Genomic DNA, 20,804 nt, shown 5'->3' on the forward strand with positions numbered 1-20,804 from the left:
CTGTGAGTTCAATGCTTTGCCAAATTTTTAATTGCATTGTTTTTGCTGATACTTTAACAAAAGGCAAATGTTGAAAAAGTTTGTTCTGGGATAATATAGGAAATCTGAAGCAAGATGTAGTAGGCGTTGCTCAGAAAGTTAAATATAAACTTAGCACTAAACAACCAGTGTCAGCTGCGTAAAAAAAAAGTGTTGGGCCCCTTGATGAAAGTAAGGTCTTTCTTTTCAAACAAGAATAATAATGAACCCTGATGAAACAGAATCAGCAGGGAAACTTGAAAGCTGACAGATTCACTTGGAACCTCAGATTAATTGCAAAATGCATACTGCAGGAAACAAACTTTGTCCACAGCAGTTTGGTTGTAAAGTGTCTTATGCCCAAAGTTACATTCTGCAGAGAGCATTTGGGAAGTAACCAACAGAATTCTAGGGCGAAATTCTCCCCCAATGGCGCGATGTCCGCCGACTGGCGCCAAACACGGCGCCAATCAGACGGGCATCGCGCCGGCCCAAAGGTGCGGAATGCTCCGCATCTTTGGCGGCCTAGCCCCAACATTGAGGGGCTAGGCCGACGCCGGAGGGATTTCCGCCCCGCCAGCTGGCGGAAATGGCGTTTGTTGCCCCGCCAGCTGGCGCGGAAATGCGGCGCATGCGCGGAAGCGTCAGCGGCCGCTGACAGTTTCCCGGCGCATGCGCGGGAGCGTCAGCGGCCGCTGTCAGTTTCCCGCGCATGCGCAGTGGGGAGAGTCTCTTCCGCCTCCGCCATGGTGGAGGCCGTAGCGGAGGCGGAAGGGAAAGAGTGCCCCCACGGCACAGGCCCGCCCGCGGATCGGTGGGCCCCGATCGCGAGCCAGGCTACCCCCCGGGGTCAGATCGCCCCGCGCCCCCCCCAGGACCCCGGAGCCCGCCCAGAAATTGCCTGGTCCCGCCGGCGTAAATCAAACCTGGTATTTACCGGCGGGACCAGGCAATTTCTGGGCGGGACTTCGGCCCATCCAGGCCGGAGAATCCAGCGGGGGGTCCCGCCAACCGGCGCGGCCCGATTCCCGCCCCCGCCCAATCTCCGGTACCGGAGACTTCGGCGGGGGCGGGGGCGGGATTCACGGCGGCCTATGGCCATTCTCCGACCCGGCGGGGGGTCGGAGAATGACGCCCCTTCTGTTTACAGATAATCTTACTGCCAACATATTTACTGTTAAAATGCAATGTTTATTACAAGGTCAGGCAAACAGAAATGCTAGAAATTAAATTCATAGTGGGTTCACAAAGCAAGAAAGAAGCAATTTGTCATTCAAAGCCATTGTTTTATTTTCTCAAATGGATCTGGCTGGTGATTGGAGAAGACTTGAAGATCAATCAACGGGTGACTTTCTGACAAGAGTAGCAGAAACATTTTCCAGGAGCAGGGAGATTTTGAGATTGATTCTGAAATAGTGAACCTGGTATGATTGAAAAAGTTTAATCTTGTCAGTTGAATTTTGGAGAAACTGGAGTACATCTGGAAGGTTTCTTTTATCTGTCCCACTAAGCTTTAATTTAGTCCCTAGGGATTTCATGGAGCTGGCGCCTGGGTGATAATGTTGATGTAATTCTGTCAGGACTGACACTTCAGTAACAGATTGATTCAAACCCAGGGCCCAGTTCTGGCACATTTAATGACGAGACTCGGTTCCAAAGGCCTCCATGTCAGGTTTAATTAATCTAGTTCACTGCATTTCAATTACAGGTATTGGCATGAGCCTATTGATCGTCTCCTATGTAATCTGTTGCCAGCTAGGTTACGGATATTTTTGCTTTCTTCTCAGACATTGCACCATGGCTGCACACATTTAAGGCTACAGATGTAACAGACTATTCACAATTGACCTTTGACCCCAGCCATAAAGAGCTCATCGTTGGAGCAAAGTAAGACATTTTTCTTACATATATAAAACTGCCCGTGATATTTTTGGAAAGACAAATTTACTGAGGTTTGTGAAATTCCATCTTGAATATGCCATTCTTTCAATTCTTGGAACAATCAGCTTTGCTTGATTACTCTTGTCAACCCTGTTCAGTCTTGATTGCCTATTAGATGCCATTGAAAAAGAACTTGTGTTGTCAAGAGTTTTGCTATTGATTTTTTAAATAATCCATTGCTACTTAGTAGTGATTTTCTCCTAATGGCATCTACCTTAGATGGTAAATGAAAAGTATTAAATATAACAGACCTGACAGGGCCTCTTGCTGTCCTTTCATTTTCTTGGGAAGTAGAGTTCATAGTCTGGGGATAGTGGGTGGAATTTAATGTTTGCAGCGGTGGGCTAGAGAGTACAGGCAACCCTGATGAGGCTATTCCACATCCCTGGCCCCAGTTTAGTGCCACTTACCTGATTGGAGTTGGGGCACACGTCGTGTTCAGGGCTGATAACCCTTGGCTAGCAGCTCGCCACTACCAGCAGCACCACTGAAAATGATAGACACTGCTGATTTTTAGTAGGCCCTGGTTGCCGGGTTGTTGCTGAAGCTTGGGGTGAAAGTAAATTAAGCTGGATTGCCTGGGCCAGCTGGGGAGGCTCCAGCAAGGAAGGGGGGGGGGGGGTAGTATTTAGGGCAGCAAGAGGCATCACTTGTGGGCAGCCCTTACCTTCGTTGGATACGGAGTGCCCAAATGGAAGGTTTTCTCTCCCTTTGCCAAACCCACCACTCCTCCTTCATGCCACCCCACCAGGCTGCAGGGCATGTTGAGAAGGTGACTGGGTCTCTAATCCATACCTTCCCGTTGCCTGATTCAACAGGCTTCCCAGTCCTCCACTCCATTTCTAAGGTGGGCAGAATAAAATTCCAGCCAAAGGTTATGTTGTATCCAATCTGCAGGGTGTATACATTGGGCAGAGGAGCTCAAGGAATGATTCCAAGCTGCACAAGGCTGCCACTGACATTTCATGTTGCCCTCTTCTGCTCCAAATAATTGAAGAGCAAGTTGTGCGGATGAAGTCACTGTGGTTGTTAATCAGGAGAATTGCCCAAACCTGCTCAAAACATTGAGTTTCTAATCAAAAAGTGGGAGTGGCGGATTTCTACATATAATCAAAAACATAAAACCAAGGAATGTGGGTGAATAAACAACATCTTCCTTTTAATTTAAACAGACAAAACCATGCTGTCTTCACATGCTCAAGTGCATTGTAAAATAATAGCAATATCATCACATTGATATATGCAAATGTTAAAAAAGATAGATAAGCCTAAATCTGGATGTGTCCAAAGCACCATTATCACCGATATAATTTCGGATTCATGAAAAATTACACACATGGGGACAATACCAGGAATGAGTTTATTAAGATAACATAAAGGTGGAGTGGCCATGACTTCTTCCAATTCTTATAGTCCAGTCTCAGGCACACTGGTTAATTGAACATCTAGGGTCGGAGGCCCCTATATTTGCGAGGAGAGTGCGAGTGAGGCTGAGCTGGGTAAGCAGAGGTTTTGCCCATCTTACTGGCGTCACTTCTAACATTTTGTATGTCTGTCTCCCACTGGGAAGTCCAAAGAAACAGATGGTCAGCTGGCGGGAGGGTGGGATGGAACAATAGCAACAGGGAGCTGCAGCCAGGACCCTTGGGGACAATCTTCGACAACTGGGAGGAAAGAAAGCTCCAGATGCCATTCAATGGGGGGGGGGGGGGGGGGTTGGAAATTAGGAAGGTTGGGGGTGATCAACAGAGGGAGCCTGATTTAAATTCTGTCACAAAGTGCCCTGCTTCTCCCCAGGGGTACCTCGGACACACTGGTATCTGCCACTTCTTAAACAATGCCTGTGACATGCATGGCAGGTTGGGGGCCACATTCTGCATATTTAACTTTCTTAATCCCTCTACTCACAACCGTTACCACCCGACCTGAGGCAATTAGTGTTGAAGTTATAGAATTTACAATACAATATTTATATCCCTGTCATTATTAACTCTTCAACCTGGGCCATCTACTCTAATCCCTGCCTGCTTCCCATATACTTTTAAAATGCTTCCTCTCAAATGCTTACCAATTTACTCTTAAAGAATTATATTCTAAACTCTTCCTCAAATTTCATTTATAGTAAAGAATTCCATGGCTTAATAAGCTGTTATGTGTAAAATTTCTTCTAATTTGTACCTTGTTCTTCCTGTGATAACACGGAGTACATACTCCCGTGTTTATCAACTAGTGGAAACAATCTTTCATTATTTTTCTTCCCCAAACATTTCCATCATTTTGAAATCGCTATAAATACTCTTTAATCTTCTCTGTTCCTGTGAAAAAGCCCCGGGTGGGATTCTCCACACCCACGCCGAAATGCCCACGCCATCGTGAACGCCGTCGAGGTTCATGACGGCGCGAAACGGCCCCGATCCCGAATGATTCAGGCCCCGACAATGGGCTAGGATCGAGGCCGCTTCATCTACACGCGACAGGCCTTGTCGCCGCGTAAAGGCGGTGCCGCATAGCTGACGCGGCTGGCGCCGCATAACTAACCGCGGGTTGGCCGGCGCCAACCCGCGCATGCGTGGTTGCCGTCCTGTCTAAGTCCGCCCCGCAAGAAGATGGCGGACGGATCTTGCGGGGCCGCGGAAGGAAGCAGGTCCTCCGAGAGGATGGCCCGACGATCGGTGGGCACCGATCGCGAGCCACCCCACATTTGAAGTACCCCCCGGTGCAGGATCCCCCCTCGCCCCCCTCGCCCCCCCGCAGGCCGCCCCCCCCAGCGTTCGCATGCAGTTCCCGACGGCATCGACCAGGTGTGGACGGCGCCGGGGGGAACCCGCCATTTTGGCCTGGCCGCTCGGCCCATCCGGGCCTGAGAATAGCGGGTGTGCCGGAGAATCGCCGTTTTGGGTGTCTCCGGCGATTCTCCGGCCTGCGGCCCGTGGAACACGACCGGGCCATTCCCGCCGCTTGGGAGAATCGCGGGAGGGCGTCGGACCGGCGTCCCGGGAAATCTTGGCGGCCCAGGCGATTCTCCCAACCAGCGTGGGAGTGAAGAATCTCGCCCCCCATTTCTGAGCCTTTATCAAAGCTAACAAGTCTTCATTATAAATTTTATAGTGTGCCACTATCCTTTTCATAATGAACTTAAGTGCACACGATAAAGCTTTGTGGCCCAACACTGTCTTGTAGAAGAAACAGAAATTGCCTAGCTTTTTGAGCAGTCATTTTATTTATTTTATTTTTTATTCATTCATGGGATGTGGGCGTTGCTGGCTGCGACAGCATTTATTGCCCAACCACATTGGATCTGGAGTCAAATGGTAGGCCAGACCAGGTAAGTGTGGCAGATTTCTTTCCCGAAAGGACATTAGTGAACCAGATGGATTTTTACGACAATTGTTTCATAGCCATCATTAGACTATGATTCCAGATTTTTTCCCAGTTACAGAGCAGGAACCTTGCCCTTAAATTTAAAAAAGATTATGGGATGTGGGCTCGGCCAGCATTTATTGCTCTTCCCTAGTTGCCCCTGAGATAGATTAATAATCATGTAAATTCTATTTTTTGCAGGAACTATCTCTTCAGGCTAAAACTAGAGGATCTGACATTAATCCAGGTGCGTGAAACCTGTTTGTTTTAGCATGAGTAATATTTGATGTGAAGCTAACATTTTTAACAAATTAGTTGGTCAGCCTATGAGAGTGTTAAAGAAAAATAAGTATTGACTCACCTGCTTCTGATCTGCAAGTAGGTTTCCATACCAAAGAGATTTCCAGTAATTTCCCACAGCAGGGTGACAGACTTTTAAACATGATGTTAAGGCACCAGTGTGAATGCTCCCCAGTGAGAATGCTCCATCTTGGTCACACTAAAGAGAGCAAGGCCATTCCCGGGTCCTGATCCCGATGTCGGGCTTAAGCCGGGAGCGTGGAAGTAGCAGTGGGGGACTCTGGAGCCGATTTTTGACTAGGTGAGCTCTCCAGCAATCCTGTCCAATTCCGGCTGAGTACTGCAGCCATGAGGGCCAATGAAAGCGCTGAAGGCTGCGGGTTGCTGGTAACTATTGTTAATATAGGTGGGAAGCGTCCCCTAAGGACTTCAGAAAGTTAAAAAATAAAAATGTGGCCACAACCTCGAGGTAATCATGGGGGATGGGACTATTAAAGGAGGCCTCACTGGCCCCTGGCCATGCCGTTGGAAGGCATCTGCGTTCTGCATTCTGCATCTCCATGGGGGGCCCATTACATTGTGTAATGAGTGCCCTTAATAGGCAATTTAACTGGCCTTAATGCTTACCTATCACTGGGAGGCAGATACCACTCACTTCCCAGGAGCAATCTCAATGAAAATAGGCTGGAGACAAGAATATGTCATCAGCCCGACACGCCAACTGGTAGCACAAAATTAATGACATATTTATCTCTGAAGCCACCGTCTTCGCAGAATGAAAATCCAGTCACAGATGTCTACTTTCTTTGATAGTTTCCTGAATGATCACAATTGGATTTAATTTTACAAAAAATGTACATGTGCGGTTCCTGGACTAAGTAGCATTTAAAATCTTTAAATGACTTGGCATTGTTTCCAAGGTTTCCTTTTGCTCCTTTTCCATCGACATTTTGTTACACCTGCATTTTGACTTAAACCAGCAGGGCTGAAACTATTGCTGTTAATGGCAATGTTATAAATGCAGTTATCCATTAGATGGCAGCGTTTTTTCCACATTCATTCTTTATATGTAGATCAGTAGAAGCCAAATTGAAATCCAACAAAAATTACAACACACCAATGACTACATTAGTGTAATTTCCTAATTATATCAATTGTTAGATCAACACAAGGATTTGAAAAAAATGAAGAAAACGATATAAATTTCAATCCCCCTACCTGACCACTGAACCAGAATGACACACAACATGGGAAATGCTTTTTAGGATTAGTGATCACAGGCCAAGGATTAAGCCTGGGACTGTCCTAGTCTGTTTGAATACCACAACATACATATTCACTGGAGCAGCAGAAAAGCCATCCTGCTGTTTCCCAATGACTAAGTGAAACAAGAAATTCAAATTGTCACATGGGGCATGATTCTCCGGCCTCATTACGCTCTCGAGTGAAACGAGGCCGGTGAATAGTGGGAGAGGCCGAAAACAAGAACTGCGGCAGGCGCCAAACAGTTTGCAATGCAACCGGCCCGCTCCCGAGGCGAAATTGGATCTCGCCGTAGCGTGGCGAGAAACCAATTATCACTACTTAAGCCTTATTCCCGTACAATTAATGGAAGTGACCCCATGTTCAGCGGCCGTCATTCATCAGCCTCCCCAGCAAGTGGTCACGCTGGCGCCGATTAGTACTCCTTTTTAAAAATGTGAAGCTGGCGGAAAGGCTTCTACGGGGAGCCGAGGACGTGATTAGCCATCTTTGTTCGCAGGCAGAGAGCCTGGGGGGCTGGGCTTGCTGAAGGGGGACACTCTCCGCAGGGGTGGGTTGCCATGGGAGGGGGAAGGTGCTGGGAGGGGCAACCGCACGCGACACCACCATGTCAACAACTGGATTGAGGGGGCAGCACAGTGGTTAGCACAATTGCTTCACAGCTCCAAGGTCCCAGGATCGATTCCCGGCTTGGGTCACTGTCTGTGCGGAGTCTGCACATCCTCCCCGTGTGTGCGTGGGTTTCCTCCGGGTGCTCCGGTTTCCTCCCACAGTCCAAAGATGTGCAGGTTAGGTGCATTGGCCATGCTAAATTGCCCTTAGTGTCCAACAAGGTCAGGAGGAGTTATTGGGTTAGGGGGGTAGGGTGGACGTGAGGTTGGTGCAGACTCGATGGGCCAAATGGCATTCTTCTGCACTGTATGTTCTATGGATTGTGTGTACCCGTTCTGGGGGCAACCCTAGCCTCTGCCCGTCTGCCCCACCGTAACCCCGATCGATGGGCAAGGCCTCTGGGGGCCATGTGGCTGAAGGCTATTGCTAATCGAGAATTGGCAATTGTGGTTAAGTGGGCACTTCACACAACCCAAGTGGATTCCTGTGGGTGGGCGGGCCATGTAGTGGGGGTCATTGCCTAGCATCTCAATCACACCTTGATGCATGGACACTGTGCCTGAACACTGTGTGAGGCAACACCACACACGCAGCAGCCAACATCCGAACACCCAGGGGATAGGACATAGTTTTGGGGACATGTCCACGGCCGGAGTGTGGGTGAGTGCTACTGGGAGAGGGAGATGCCTGGAGAGACGGACCAAGGAGGTCAGGCTGTTTTATGGAAGAAAGTGACAAAGACATCATACTGCTTGTGGTCAAGGGTTTTTAATGTATCACAGGCATTCAACAATGCCCCAATCTCCCGATGGTGCCCCCCCACCCTCCCCTACCTATTCCCCCCCCCCTTCCCACATTTCCCTCAGTGATCCTCAACATACTTAGCTTCCTTGCTCTACCGTTATGTCTAGATGTGTCCCCAGTAGGCACATCTGAGGTGGAGGCAGCCATCTGCTTACCTCGTCCTGTAGCCTTTGATGCTCCTGAGGACTCTGGGGCCGGAGTGCCTCGGTGTGCTTGTCGATGGCACATGCACAGCCGTCCTGGCCTGTGTACTGACTTTGAGACGTGGCATTATCAGAGGGGTGGAACTCTTGGGAGCTGCTGGCCACCGTCCCCAGTTCATGGGAAGAGCCCTAAGTTGGCACCCAGAACCCTCTTTACCCGCTCATGCCCATAGGGCCCTGGGGTTCACCTCAGGATGGAGGGGCAAATGGATCGAGCCCTGGCTGCTGCATCATCTGGCTCTGCCAGCCCTGGCAGCTCCCCGATGTCAGCACCAAGGTATCGATGCCCTCGGCTCCTCAGTAATTGGGCCATGCACTGCAGTGCCTTAACAATGCCCAACTGCGATAGGGACAAGCTCCACAACATCTTGGCAATGCCCACCTGTGACTGGGACAAGCACCTCGGCCATTCCCATCTGAGAGCGGGACATGTCCCCCAGCACCTCATCAAAGTCAGCCAGGTACTAGGTCACATTCCCCAGCCATTCCAGCGAGCATAAAAATAATGAACATGTGGCTGGAAATAATGGTGTAGGAGGCTATAGATTTCTGAAGCATTGGGACAAGTTCTGGGGCAGATATGACCTATACAAGGAGGACGGGTTATACCTTAGCATGACAGGGACTAATATCCTCATAGGGAGATTGCTTGGGATGTTTAAACTAGGAGAAGAAAAAAACTTCCACGAAGTGGGAGGCAGCAGTAACAAATCCCAGCATCAAATACAGAATAATGTTAAAAAAGCAGAGTTAAAGGCACTCCATCTGAATGCACTCAGCATTTGCAACAAGCTAAGTAAATTGACAGGAAAAAGAGGAGTAAACGGGGAAGATCTAATTGCCATTGCAGAGATGTAGCTGGAGGATGACCAAGGATGGGAACTGAATATTCAAGGTTATTCAGCATTTAGGAAGGCCGGCCAAAAAGATAAAAGAGATGGAGTGGCACTGATAATAAGGGATGAGTTCAGTACCTTTGTGAGGGAGGACATTAAATCGAAAGAACAAGATGTGGAATATGTTTGGGTGGAGCTGAGAAACAGAAAGGGCCAGAAAACATTGGTAGGAGGAGTTGTTTATCGGCCACCAAACAGTAGTGGCAATGCTGTGTACTGTGTAACTCAGGAAATTAGAGGTGCATGTAACATTGGTAATGCAATAATCATGGGGGACTTCATTCTGGATATGGACTGGGTAAATCTAATGAGTGCTAATGTTGTGGAGGATGAGTTCCTGGAATAAGTATAAATTGCTTTCCTAGAGCATATATTGAGGAACCAACTACGGAACAAGTTATTTTAGATCTAGTATTATGCAATGAGAAATAACTTCCTATGGAAGAGTGACCATAACACGGTAGAGCTTTTCATTATGTTTGAAAACAATGTAATTTCATCCTAGAGTCTTAAATCTAAACTAAGAAAACTATGAAGGTATGAGGGGCAAGTTGGCTGTTGTGGATCGGAAAAATGCATTGAAAGGTATGACAGTAGATATGCAATGAATAGCATTTAAAGAATTTTTAAAAAAAATTCTTGGGATGCGGATGTCGCTGGCTGGACCAGCATTTATTCCCCATCCCTAACTGATCTTGGACTGAGTGGCTTGTTATGCCATTTCCGTGGGGGACAGTTAAGAATCAACCACATTGCTCTGGATCTGGAGCCACATGAAGGCCAGTCTGGGTAAGGACGTCCGATTTCCACCCTGAAGGATATTAGTGAACCAGATGGGTTTTTACGATAATTGGCAATGGTTTCATGGTCATCATTAGGCTTTTAATTCCAGATTTCTATTGAATTCAAATTTCACCATCTGCCTGGGTCTCTGGATTACTGGTCCAGTGACAATACCACTATGCCACTGCCTCATCTGGAGTAGTTTACAACAAATACACATTCCTTTAAGGCACAGGAACCCAACAGGAAAAGTGAGTCAACTGTGGTTAATAATAAAAGTTAAGCAGATTGTATCAGATCAAAGAAGAGGTGCCAAAAACGGATTGGGAGCATTTTAGAATTCAACAAAGGAGGTTCAAGAAACTTATAAGGAAAGAGAAAATAGAAGATGAATGTAAAGTAGGAAAAGATTAGCAAAGACAAATGTGGGTCAGTCAGGCAGAGCCAGGAGAATTTATAATGGAGAACCGGAAATAGCAGAGACGCTAAATAATTACTTTGTGTCTGTTTTCATGGAGGAAGATACAAACAATCTCTGAAATAATAGAGCACCAAGTAACCAGCAGGAATGAGGAACTGAAAGAAATTAGAAACTACAGTCTGTTAGCCTGGCGCCAGTAGTAGAAAAATTCTAGAATCTATTATAAAGAATGTGATAACTGGACACTTAAACAATAATGATCTGCTTGGACAGAGTCAACATGGATTAATGGAAGGGAAATCACGTTTGACAAACCTGTTGCAATTCTTTGAGGATGTTACGAGCAGTAGTGATGAGGGGAAACCAGTGGATGTGGTGCATTTGGATTTTTAGAAGTCTTTTGATAAGGTCTCACAGGAGGTTAGTAAACAAAATTAGAGCATATGGGATTTAGTACTGTGGCATGGATTGAGTATTGGTTAACGGGCGGAAAACAGTGCAGGAATAAATGGGCCACTCTCAGGTTGAAAGGTTGTGACTAGTAGGGTAGCGCAAGGATCAGTACTTGGGTCAGTGTGAGGTTATCCACTTTGTTAGGAAGAACAGAGTTCAAAGTATTTCTTTGATAGTGAGAGATTGTGACGTGTTGATGTCCAAAGGAACCTTGATGTCCTTGTTCATAAGTAACCGAATGTTAACGTGGAGGTGCAGCAATCAGGTAGGCAAATTGTATGTTTTTATTATTTTATGGGATGTAGACATCACTGGCTAGGCCAGTATTTATTGCTAATCCCTAAATGCCCTTGAACTAAATGCAATGGCCTAGCAAACGAGAGGGCAGCTAAATGTCAACCACATTGATGTGGATCTGGAGTCACCTGTTGGTCAGACCAGGTAAGCACAGCAGAATATTTTACCTCAAGGGCATTAATGAGTCAAATGGGTTTTTACGGCAATCAGTGATAGTGCTCATGAAACTATTGCTGAGACTAGCTTTCAATTCCAGAGTTTTTATCATTTGAAATTAAACTTCAGCAGCTGCTGTGATGGGATTTGAACCTGTATCCCCAGAGCTATTAGCCTGGGTCTCTGGATCACTCGTTCAATACAGCATAATCTCCTGTTAACATATAATTCAAGAGGATTTGTGTACAGGGGTAAAGATGTCTTGCTTCAATTGTATAGCAATTAGATTGCATCTGGAGCATTCATAGAATGTCTACAGTGCAGAAGGAAGCCATTCAGCCCATTGTGTTGGCACTGACCCTCTGAAACGCCCACTCCCCCGCCCTATCCCCGTACCCCCACCTAACCTTCATATCTTTAGACTGCGGGAGGAAACTGGAGCACCCGGAGGAAACCCACGCAGACACTGGGAGAACGTGCAAACTCCACACAGACACCCAACGCCGGAATTGAACCTGGGTCCCTGGTGCTGTGAGGCAGCAGTGCTAACCACTGTGCCACCGTGCTGCCCATTGTGAATATTTTTGATCCCCTTATCTAAGGAAGGATATACCTGCAATCGGGGAGTGCAGCGGATGTTCACCAATCTAATTCTTGCGATGGCACATCAATCCTATTAGGAGAGATTGAAGAGATTGGGCTTGTTTTCTCTATAGTTTAGAAGAATGAGAAGTGATCTCATTTAAAATGACAAAACACTTAAAGGGCCCGACCAGCAAAACTAAAGAGCTGGTCATTGACTCCAGGAAGCAAAGGGTACACACCCTTGTCTGCATCAACGGGGCCGAGGTGGAGATGGTTAACAGCTTCAAATTCCACAACAGCGTCTATACTTCCTCATGAAACTAAGGAAATTTGGCATGCCAACACTGACACTTACCAACGTTTACAGATGCACCATAGAAAGCATCCTATCTGGCTGCATCACAGCCTGGTATGGCAACTGCTTGACCCATCAGTAAGTGTGTCGAGGAGTGTGTACCGAAGAAGACAATACGGGTATTCCCGAATCGGAAACCCTGGCTCAACCAAAAGGTTCACTCCCTGCTGAAGTTCCGAACGGAGGCGTTCAAGTCTGACGACCCTGACCTATATAAGAAATCCAGGTACGACGTACGGAAAGCCATCAGGGACGCAAAAAGACAATACCGCATCAAACTAGAGTCCCAGGCCAACGACACTAACCCACGATAACTATGGCAGGGCCTACACAAGATCACAGGCTATAAAGCAAGGCCAGGCAGAATGTCTGGGACTGCAGCATTTCTACCCGATGATCTGAACAAGTTCTATGCCCGCTTTGAACAGTGAGCCAATGTATCAGTGCCACCCACCCCAACAGCCCTGGACACACCCATACCCACTATTACAGCCTCAGAGCTGTCTTCTTGAAAGTGAGTCCGCGGAAAGCGACGGGCCCTGACGGAGTCCCTGGGCGAGCACTCGGAGCAGACTAGCTGGCGAGTGTATTCGCAGATATCTTCACCACCTCACTCCTCCGCTCTGAGGTCCCCAACTCCTAGAAGAAGGCCACTATAATACCAGTACCAAAGAAGAACAAGGTAGCCTGTCTTAACGACTACCGACCAGTGGCCCTAATGTCTGTTATCATGAAATGCTTCGAGCGGCTAGTCATGAGACGGATCAATTCCAGCCTCCAAGACGGTCCCGATCCACCGCAGTTTGCCTATCACCGCAACCGGTCCACAGCAGATGCTATCTGCAAACAACACTCGAACACCTCGACAACAAGGACACCTATATAAGACTGCTGTTCATAGACTACAGCTCCGCCTTCAACATCATTATCCCGACAAGACTTATAACCAAACTTCGCAATCTTGGACTTGACCTCTCCCTGTGCAGCTGGATCCTCGACTTCCTCACCAACAGACCGCAATCTGTCAGAATAGGCACCAGCACCTCCTCCATAATAGTCCTCAACACTGGGGCCCCGCAAGGATGTGTTCTCAGTCCTCTACTGTATTTCCTATACACCCATGACTGTGTGGCAACATTTAACTCCAACTCAAAATATAAGTTTGCGGATGATATGACTGTGGTGGGCCGCATCTCAAACAACACCGAATCAGACTACAGGAGGGAGATAAATCACTTGGTTGCATGGTGTACCGAAAACAACCTCTCTCTAAATGTCAGAAAGACCAAGGAACTGATCATCGACTTCAGGAAGCACAGCACGACACAAACTCCCGTCTGCATCAATGGCTCTGAAGTGGAGATGGTCGATAGCTTTAAGTTCCTGGGGGTCACCATCACCAACAGTCTGTCCTGGTCCACTCATGTTGATGCAACAGTCAAGAAAGCCCAACAACGTCTCTACTTCCTGCGGAAGCTAAGGAAATTTGGCATGCCTGCATCGACTCTCACAAACCTCTACAGATGTGCGATAGAGAGCATCCTATCTGGCTGCATCACAGCTTGGTATGGCAACTGCTCAGTCCAAGATCGCAAGAAACTGCAGACTGTGGTGAACTCAGCCCAACGCATCACACAAACTTGCCACCCCCACATTGATTCTGTTTACACCTCCCACTGCCTCAGGAAGGCAGACAGCATTATCAGAGACCCCTCCCACCCAGGCATTGCCTTCCAGACCCTTCCATCGGGCAGAAGGTACAGAAGTCTGAAGACCCGCACATCCAGACATAGGAACAGCTTCTTCCCCACAGTTACTAGACTCCTCAACGCCTCCCCCTCGGACTGATCTGTTCCCTGTAAGACCACTATACACGGCGCCCTATGCTGCTCTTGCTCATGTATTTGCTTTGTTTGCTTTGTTTGGCCCCTTGTTCCGCACTGTAACCAATCACTGTTTTGTCGACGTACCATTTGTCAATGTTCCCTGTTGATTATTCTTGTGTCTACTATGTACGTACTGTGTACGTTCCTCGGCTGCAGAAAAATACTTTTCACTGTATTTCGGTACATGAGACAGTAAATCAAATCCAATCAAGACCACAAGAAAATTCAGAGTCGTGAGCACAGCCCAGTCCATCACACGAACCTGCCTCCCATCCATTGACTCCATCTACACCTTCCGTTGCCTGGAGAAAGCGAGCAGCATAATCAAAGACCCCTCCCACCCAGCTTACTCACTCTTCCAACTTCTTCCATCGGGCAGGAGATACAAAAGTCTGAGAACACGCACGAACAGATTCAAAAACAGCTTCTTCCCCACTGTCACCAGACTCCTAAACGACCCTCTTGTGGACTGACCTGATTAATACTACACCCCTGTATGCTTCACCCGGTACCGGCCGGTGTCTATGTATTTACATTGCGTACCTTGTGTTGCCCTATTATGTAATTACTTTTTATTTTATTTTATTTTCTTGTACTAAATGATCTGTTTGAGCTGCTCGCAGAAAAATACTTTTCGCTGTACCTCGGTACAGGCGTGAATAAACAAATCCAATCCAATAAACAAATCCAAAATGCAGAAAGGATGTTTCCCCAGGAGTCAGGTCTAGAACTAGAGGATAGTGTCTCCGAATAAGGGGCAGGACTTTGAGGACTGAGATGAGAAATTTCTCCACTCGGGTGCGGTGAATCGTTGGAATTTCTCTATCCCACAGGACTGGGGAAAGTCGGTCATTGACTATGTTCACAACCGAGATTGACAGATTTCTCGATACAAATGATATCAAGGATTTGGGATAGTGTGAGGAAAATGACATTATGGTCGATGAACAGCCAGTGGTTAGCACAACTGCCTCACAGCTCCAGAGACCTGGGTTCAGTTCTGGCCGTGGGTGACTTTGTGGAGTTTGAACTTTCTTCCCGTGTCTCCTTGGGTTTCCTCCGGGTGCTCTGGTTTTCTCCCACAGTCCAAAGATGTGCACGTTAGGTGGATTGGCCATGGTAAATTAGCCCTTAGTGTCCAATAGGTTGGGTGGGGTTACGGGGGTAGGGTGGATGCATGGGCTTAAGTAGGGTGCTCTTTCCAAGGGCCGGTGCAGACTCGATGGGCCAAATGGCCTCCTTCTGCACTGTAAATTCTATGATCTTACTGAATGGTGGAGCAGGTTCAAGGGGCTGAGTGGCCTACCCCTGTTTCTATATTTCCTACTTGATTTTTTTGATGAGGTAACAGAGAGGGTTGATGAGGGTAATGTTTTGATGTGGTGCAAATGGATTTCCAAAGTACATTTTGAACGGGTACCGCACAACAGACTTGTGAGCAAGTTGGAGCCCATTGAACATGAAATTGGCTGAGTGACTGGAAACCGTAGCACTGAACTGTTGTTTTTCAGACTAGAGGAAGGTTTATAGTGCAGCTCCCAAAATACCAGTGTTGGAACTCCTGCTTTCCCTGACATATATGAATGGCCTAAACATGGATGGACAGAGCTCAATTTCAAACTTTGTGGATGAAATGAAACTTGGAAACATTGTGAATTGTGAGGAGGAGAGTGTAGAACTTCAAAAGGACATAGGCTGGTGGAATGGGTAGCCAAGTGGCAGATGAAATTTAATGCAGAGAATGTCATGATATTTAGATCAGCATATCATGGTGCAATCACACACACACTGATGGACATGCAGTAGGACCAACCAACACACACACATCGCAGCCAATCACCAGTGAGAGCACACGCACTATAAAAACAGGGGACGCTACAGTTCCCGCTCATTCCAGCAGCAGCCAGCTCAGAGCACCGAGCTCAGAGCCTGCCACTCAGACATTCACCGTGTGCTGAGTGCCTCACCCAGATAGTGATAGGACAGGGTCCACAGATTAGCTGGTAATGCACGTACCCAAGTTAGCAATGTGCTGTACAGTTGAGTAGTTAATAAAATTGAGTTACACCATCTCCAGCCGTGTTGGATCGTTTGTACATCAGAACACCCAACACGACATGATACCAGAAGTGGACGCAAACCAGCGCCTGTGAGACCTACCTGCAACGTATCAGCAATCCGCCGTCCTGCACCATGGAGAACATCAACCCGCCGCCGCCGCCGCTCCGAATCGCTGGCAATCTCGGGGTCAATTGGACAATGTTCAAGCTGCGCTTCCAGCTCTTCCTCAAGGCCACAGACAGGGAGAATGCATCGGACACCAGGAAGATTGCCCTTCTTCTCTCCACGGTGGGGCAACACGCCATCCACATCTTTAACTCCCTTACATTTGCGGACGGCGTGGACAAAACCAAATACAAGGCGGTGCTCCTGAAGTTCGACGAACACTTCAGCGTTGAAGTAAACGAGAGCTTCGAGAGGTACCTGTTCCAGCAGCGCCTGCAGGGTAAGGACAAATCTTTCCAGTCCTACTTAACACACCTCCGCATCCTCACGCGGTCCTGCGGCTATGGGACCACCTCTGACTCCATGATACGTGACCAGATAAGTTTCGGAGTCATGTCGGACACCCTGCGCCAGCAGCTCCTTCAGGTCAAGCAACTCACCCTGGCGACTGCCATCGAGACCTGCGTCCTGCATGAGAACGCCACCAGCTGGTACTCACACATCCAGGCGGCCGAAACGTCGCGGCACGGGCCCATGAGGCGGAGCGGGTCCAGACGATCAAGTACCTCCCGGGCCGCGGCCTGGACGAGGCCAGTCATTTTGTGCGCTTTTCGAGGCCTCCCGCGCTTGTACGTGCCAAAAGAGGGGCCGCTGCCGCAGAGGAACGCGAGGCACAGGCGCGCACTACGCAAGACCGCACCGCGCATGCGCAGTGGCACAACGAACACACTGACGTCACGACTTGCGGCAACTGTGGCTCCGCCCATTTAAAGCGGCAATGTCCTGCCAAAGCGCGACAATGCCTATGCTGTGGCAGGTTGGGCCACTATGCTGCCTGCTGTTGAGCAGCTCACCCTGCCAACTCGTACCCGTTTAACCAGCCTCGCAGAAACGTTCGGGCAATTCAACCCACATTCACCGAGTCCGATCCTGACATCACACAGACCAGTGACACTGAGGACAGGGAGCCCCTCCGCGTCGCTGTCATCAACAAGAACAAGCTGTGCCCGACTCAAATGCACCAGCCGCTGTCAGTGCACAGCATTGAGCTGGACGACGAGTGGTGTGCCACCCTGACGGTCAACCGATCCCAGATCAGATTCCGCCTGGACACTGGTGCCTCCGCCAGTCTCCTCGCATGGTCAGCATTCCAGACCCTGAAGGTTAAACCATCTATTCTGCCATCCAACTGTCAACTCGTTGACTATAATGGCAATGCCATCCCCGCCACGGGGTCGTGCCAGCTCGAAGTGACACACAACTCACGTAAAGCTATACTACCATTCAAAATAGTGGGCTCCTCAAAGGACTCTCTGCTAGGCGCACAGGCGTGCAAAATCCTCCACCTCGTTCGGCGTGTACACTCTCTCCAGAAGGCACGTCCGATTTCCCAGATGCAGACTTTAGGGCGCAGCTCAACTCAATCCTCACGCACAACCAAAATGTTTTCGAGGGCATGGGCACACTGCCCTACACGTACAAAATCCGGCTTAAACAAGATGCCACCCCGGTAGTTTACGCACCTCGCAGGGTCCCAGCACCCCTCAAGGACCGCCTCAAGCAGCAGCTGCTGGACCTTCAGGACTAAGGAGTGCTTTCCCGGGTAATGGAGCCGACTCCATGGGTCAGCTCCATGGTGTGCGTCAAGAAGCCTTCCGGCGAGCTCCGGATCTGTCGCCTATGCGTCACGGGCCATGACCCCCACAGAGCAGCGCTATGCGCAGATTGAAAAGGAGTACCTGGGCCTGTTGACTGGGGTTGACAAGTTCCACGACTATGTGTATGGCCTTCCCCAGTTCACTGTGGCGACTGACCATCGCCCGCTGGTTGGCATCATCCAAAAGGACCTTAATGACACAACCCCTCGCCTCCAACGCATTCTGCTCAATCTCCGGAGGTACGACTTTCAATTTGTCTACACCCCGGGTAAGGACTTCATCATAGCAGACGCTCTGTCCAGGGCAGTCAACACGCCGTCCGACCCTGAGGGGTTAGTTTGCCAAGTCGACGCACATGTAGCCTTCACTTCTGCCAATCTGTCGGCCACTGATGCACACCTGGCCCACATTCGACGTGAGACTGCGGCCGACCCCCTTCTGCAATGTGTGATGCGCCACATGACGGACGGGTGGCTCAAGGGACAATGCTCACAGTTTTACAACGTTCGGGACCACTTGGCAGTCGTTGATGGTGTCCTCCTGAAGCTGGACCGCATCCTGATCCCACACGGCATGCACCGGCTTGTTTTAGAACAACTGCACGAAGACCATCTCGGCATTGAGAAGTGCCGGCGGAGGGCCCGAGAGGCTGTGTACTGGCCGGGAATAAGTGAGGACATTGCTAACACTGTGCTCAATTGTCCCACCTGTCACAACCCAGTGAGACCCTTCAGCCCCATGAGTTGGTCACGTCCCCCTGGTCGAAGGTGGGCACGGACCTGTTCCATGCGCTCGGCAGGGACTACATCATCATCATCGACTACTTTTCCAGCTGCCCAGAGGTCATACGCCTGCACGACACCACGTCATCGGCTGTGATCCGGGATTGTAAGGAGACCTTTGCTCGCCACGGCATTCCGCTCACCGTGATGTCAGATAATGGCTCCTGCTTTGCGAGTCAGGAATGGTCTTCCTTCGCCAGCTCATACAGCTTCACACACGTGACGTTCAGTCCTCTTCATCCTCAGTCGAATGGCAAAGCAGAAAAGGGCGTCCATATCGTTAAAAGGCTCCTCTGCAAGGCTGCTGATGCAGGATCTGACTTCTGCCTTGCCCTCTGTCCACGGGCCTATTGCCGGCCCAGCTGCTTATGGGTCGCACCCTCAGGACCACTGTGCCATCCATTCACGTCCCAGACCTCGACCATGCTCCGGTACTTCGGCGGATGCAGCAACAGCGTGAGCAACAAAAGGCGACACGATGCTCGGGCGACTGATCTTCCTGCCCTGGCGCCTGGAGATAATGTCCGCATACACCTTCCGGAGGGTGGCTGGTCGGCAACCACTGAGGTTCTCTGACAGATAGCTCCCCGCTCGTTCCTGGTTCGTTTGCCTGATGGCTCTATTCGCCGCCGCAATCGGCGTGCCCTTCGTCTAGTTCCGCGCTCGCTACGCGATCCTGCACCGGTGCCACCCCCTCCTGTTGTCCCTGCAATGGACTTTGTTGACCTTCCGGACACCCTGCATCCTCCTCACTCGACCGTGGCTCGGCCCGTTCCTCAGCCGGTGAATCCTGACCCACCCTTGAGGCGGTCAACCCGAATTCGTCGCTCACCTGAGAGATTTAATTTATGAACCTTTTCATATTGGACTCACTGACTTATTCTGACATACTGTTTCAGACTTTTTTGCCATACTGTTTAAGATTTTGTTATTGGTTGTTAATAACATTGGTTTCGTTCTTGGTGTAACATAGTTAGTTTCTGCAACTGGCACCTTCCTGTGTATATAGTATAGTCACATGTACATATTGTTGTAAATATTGCACACACATGATTAGATGCACTCACCACACTTCTTTATTTATTATCATGTCTGCACATATTCTTTGCGAAAAGGGGGATGTCATGATATTTAGATCAGCATATCATGGTGCAATCACACACACACTGATGGACATGCAGTAGGACCAACCAACACACACACAACATCGCAGCCAATCACCAGTGAGAGCACACGCACTATAAAAACAGGGGACACTACAGTTCCCGCTCATTCCAGCAGCAGCCAGCTCAGAGCACCGAGCTCAGAGCCTGCCACTCAGACATTCACCATGTGCTGAGTGCCTCACCCAGATAGTGATAGGACAGGGTCCACAGATTAGCTGGTAATGCACTTACCCAAGTTAGCAGTGTGCTGTACAGTTGAGTAGTTAATAAAATTGAGTTACACCATCTCCAGCCGTGTTGGATCGTTTGTACTTCAGAACACCCAACACGACAGAGAAGTGTGAAGTGCTTCATTTTAGCAGGCTGATAGGAAGGACACAAAGAGATGATATAAGATAAAGGGTAGCGTTCTAAAGGGCGTGCAGGAGCTCAGAGATCCAGTTGTACATGTGCATAACTCAAATGAAGATAGCAGGACAGGTTGGGAACTCTGTTCATAAAGCATTTGGCGTCCTGGGCTTTATCAGTGGGGATAACTCCCCACATATAACATAGAACATTCGGCCCTCAATGTTGCGCCAACCTGTGAAACCACTCTAAAGCCCATCTACACTATTCCTTTATCGTCCATATGTCTAT

General features: G+C 48.8%; 1 protein-coding gene across 3 annotated transcripts in view; it reads left to right on the forward strand.

Moving 5' to 3' along the window:
• sema5a (sema domain, seven thrombospondin repeats (type 1 and type 1-like), transmembrane domain (TM) and short cytoplasmic domain, (semaphorin) 5A) overlaps positions 1–20,804 on the forward strand; it is a 325,621-nt gene that overhangs the window by 148,232 nt on the left and 156,585 nt on the right. For all 3 annotated transcript variants that reach the window (XM_072508980.1, XM_072508979.1, XM_072508981.1), the window contains 2 exons: positions 1,806–1,905; positions 5,521–5,566. In XM_072508980.1, coding sequence (XP_072365081.1) covers positions 1,806–1,905; positions 5,521–5,566 — 146 coding nt within the window. The remainder of the gene's footprint in view (positions 1–1,805; positions 1,906–5,520; positions 5,567–20,804) is intronic.

Source organism: Scyliorhinus torazame, chromosome 6, assembly GCF_047496885.1.
Source record: "Scyliorhinus torazame isolate Kashiwa2021f chromosome 6, sScyTor2.1, whole genome shotgun sequence".
NCBI classification, from domain to species: domain Eukaryota; kingdom Metazoa; phylum Chordata; class Chondrichthyes; order Carcharhiniformes; family Scyliorhinidae; genus Scyliorhinus; species Scyliorhinus torazame.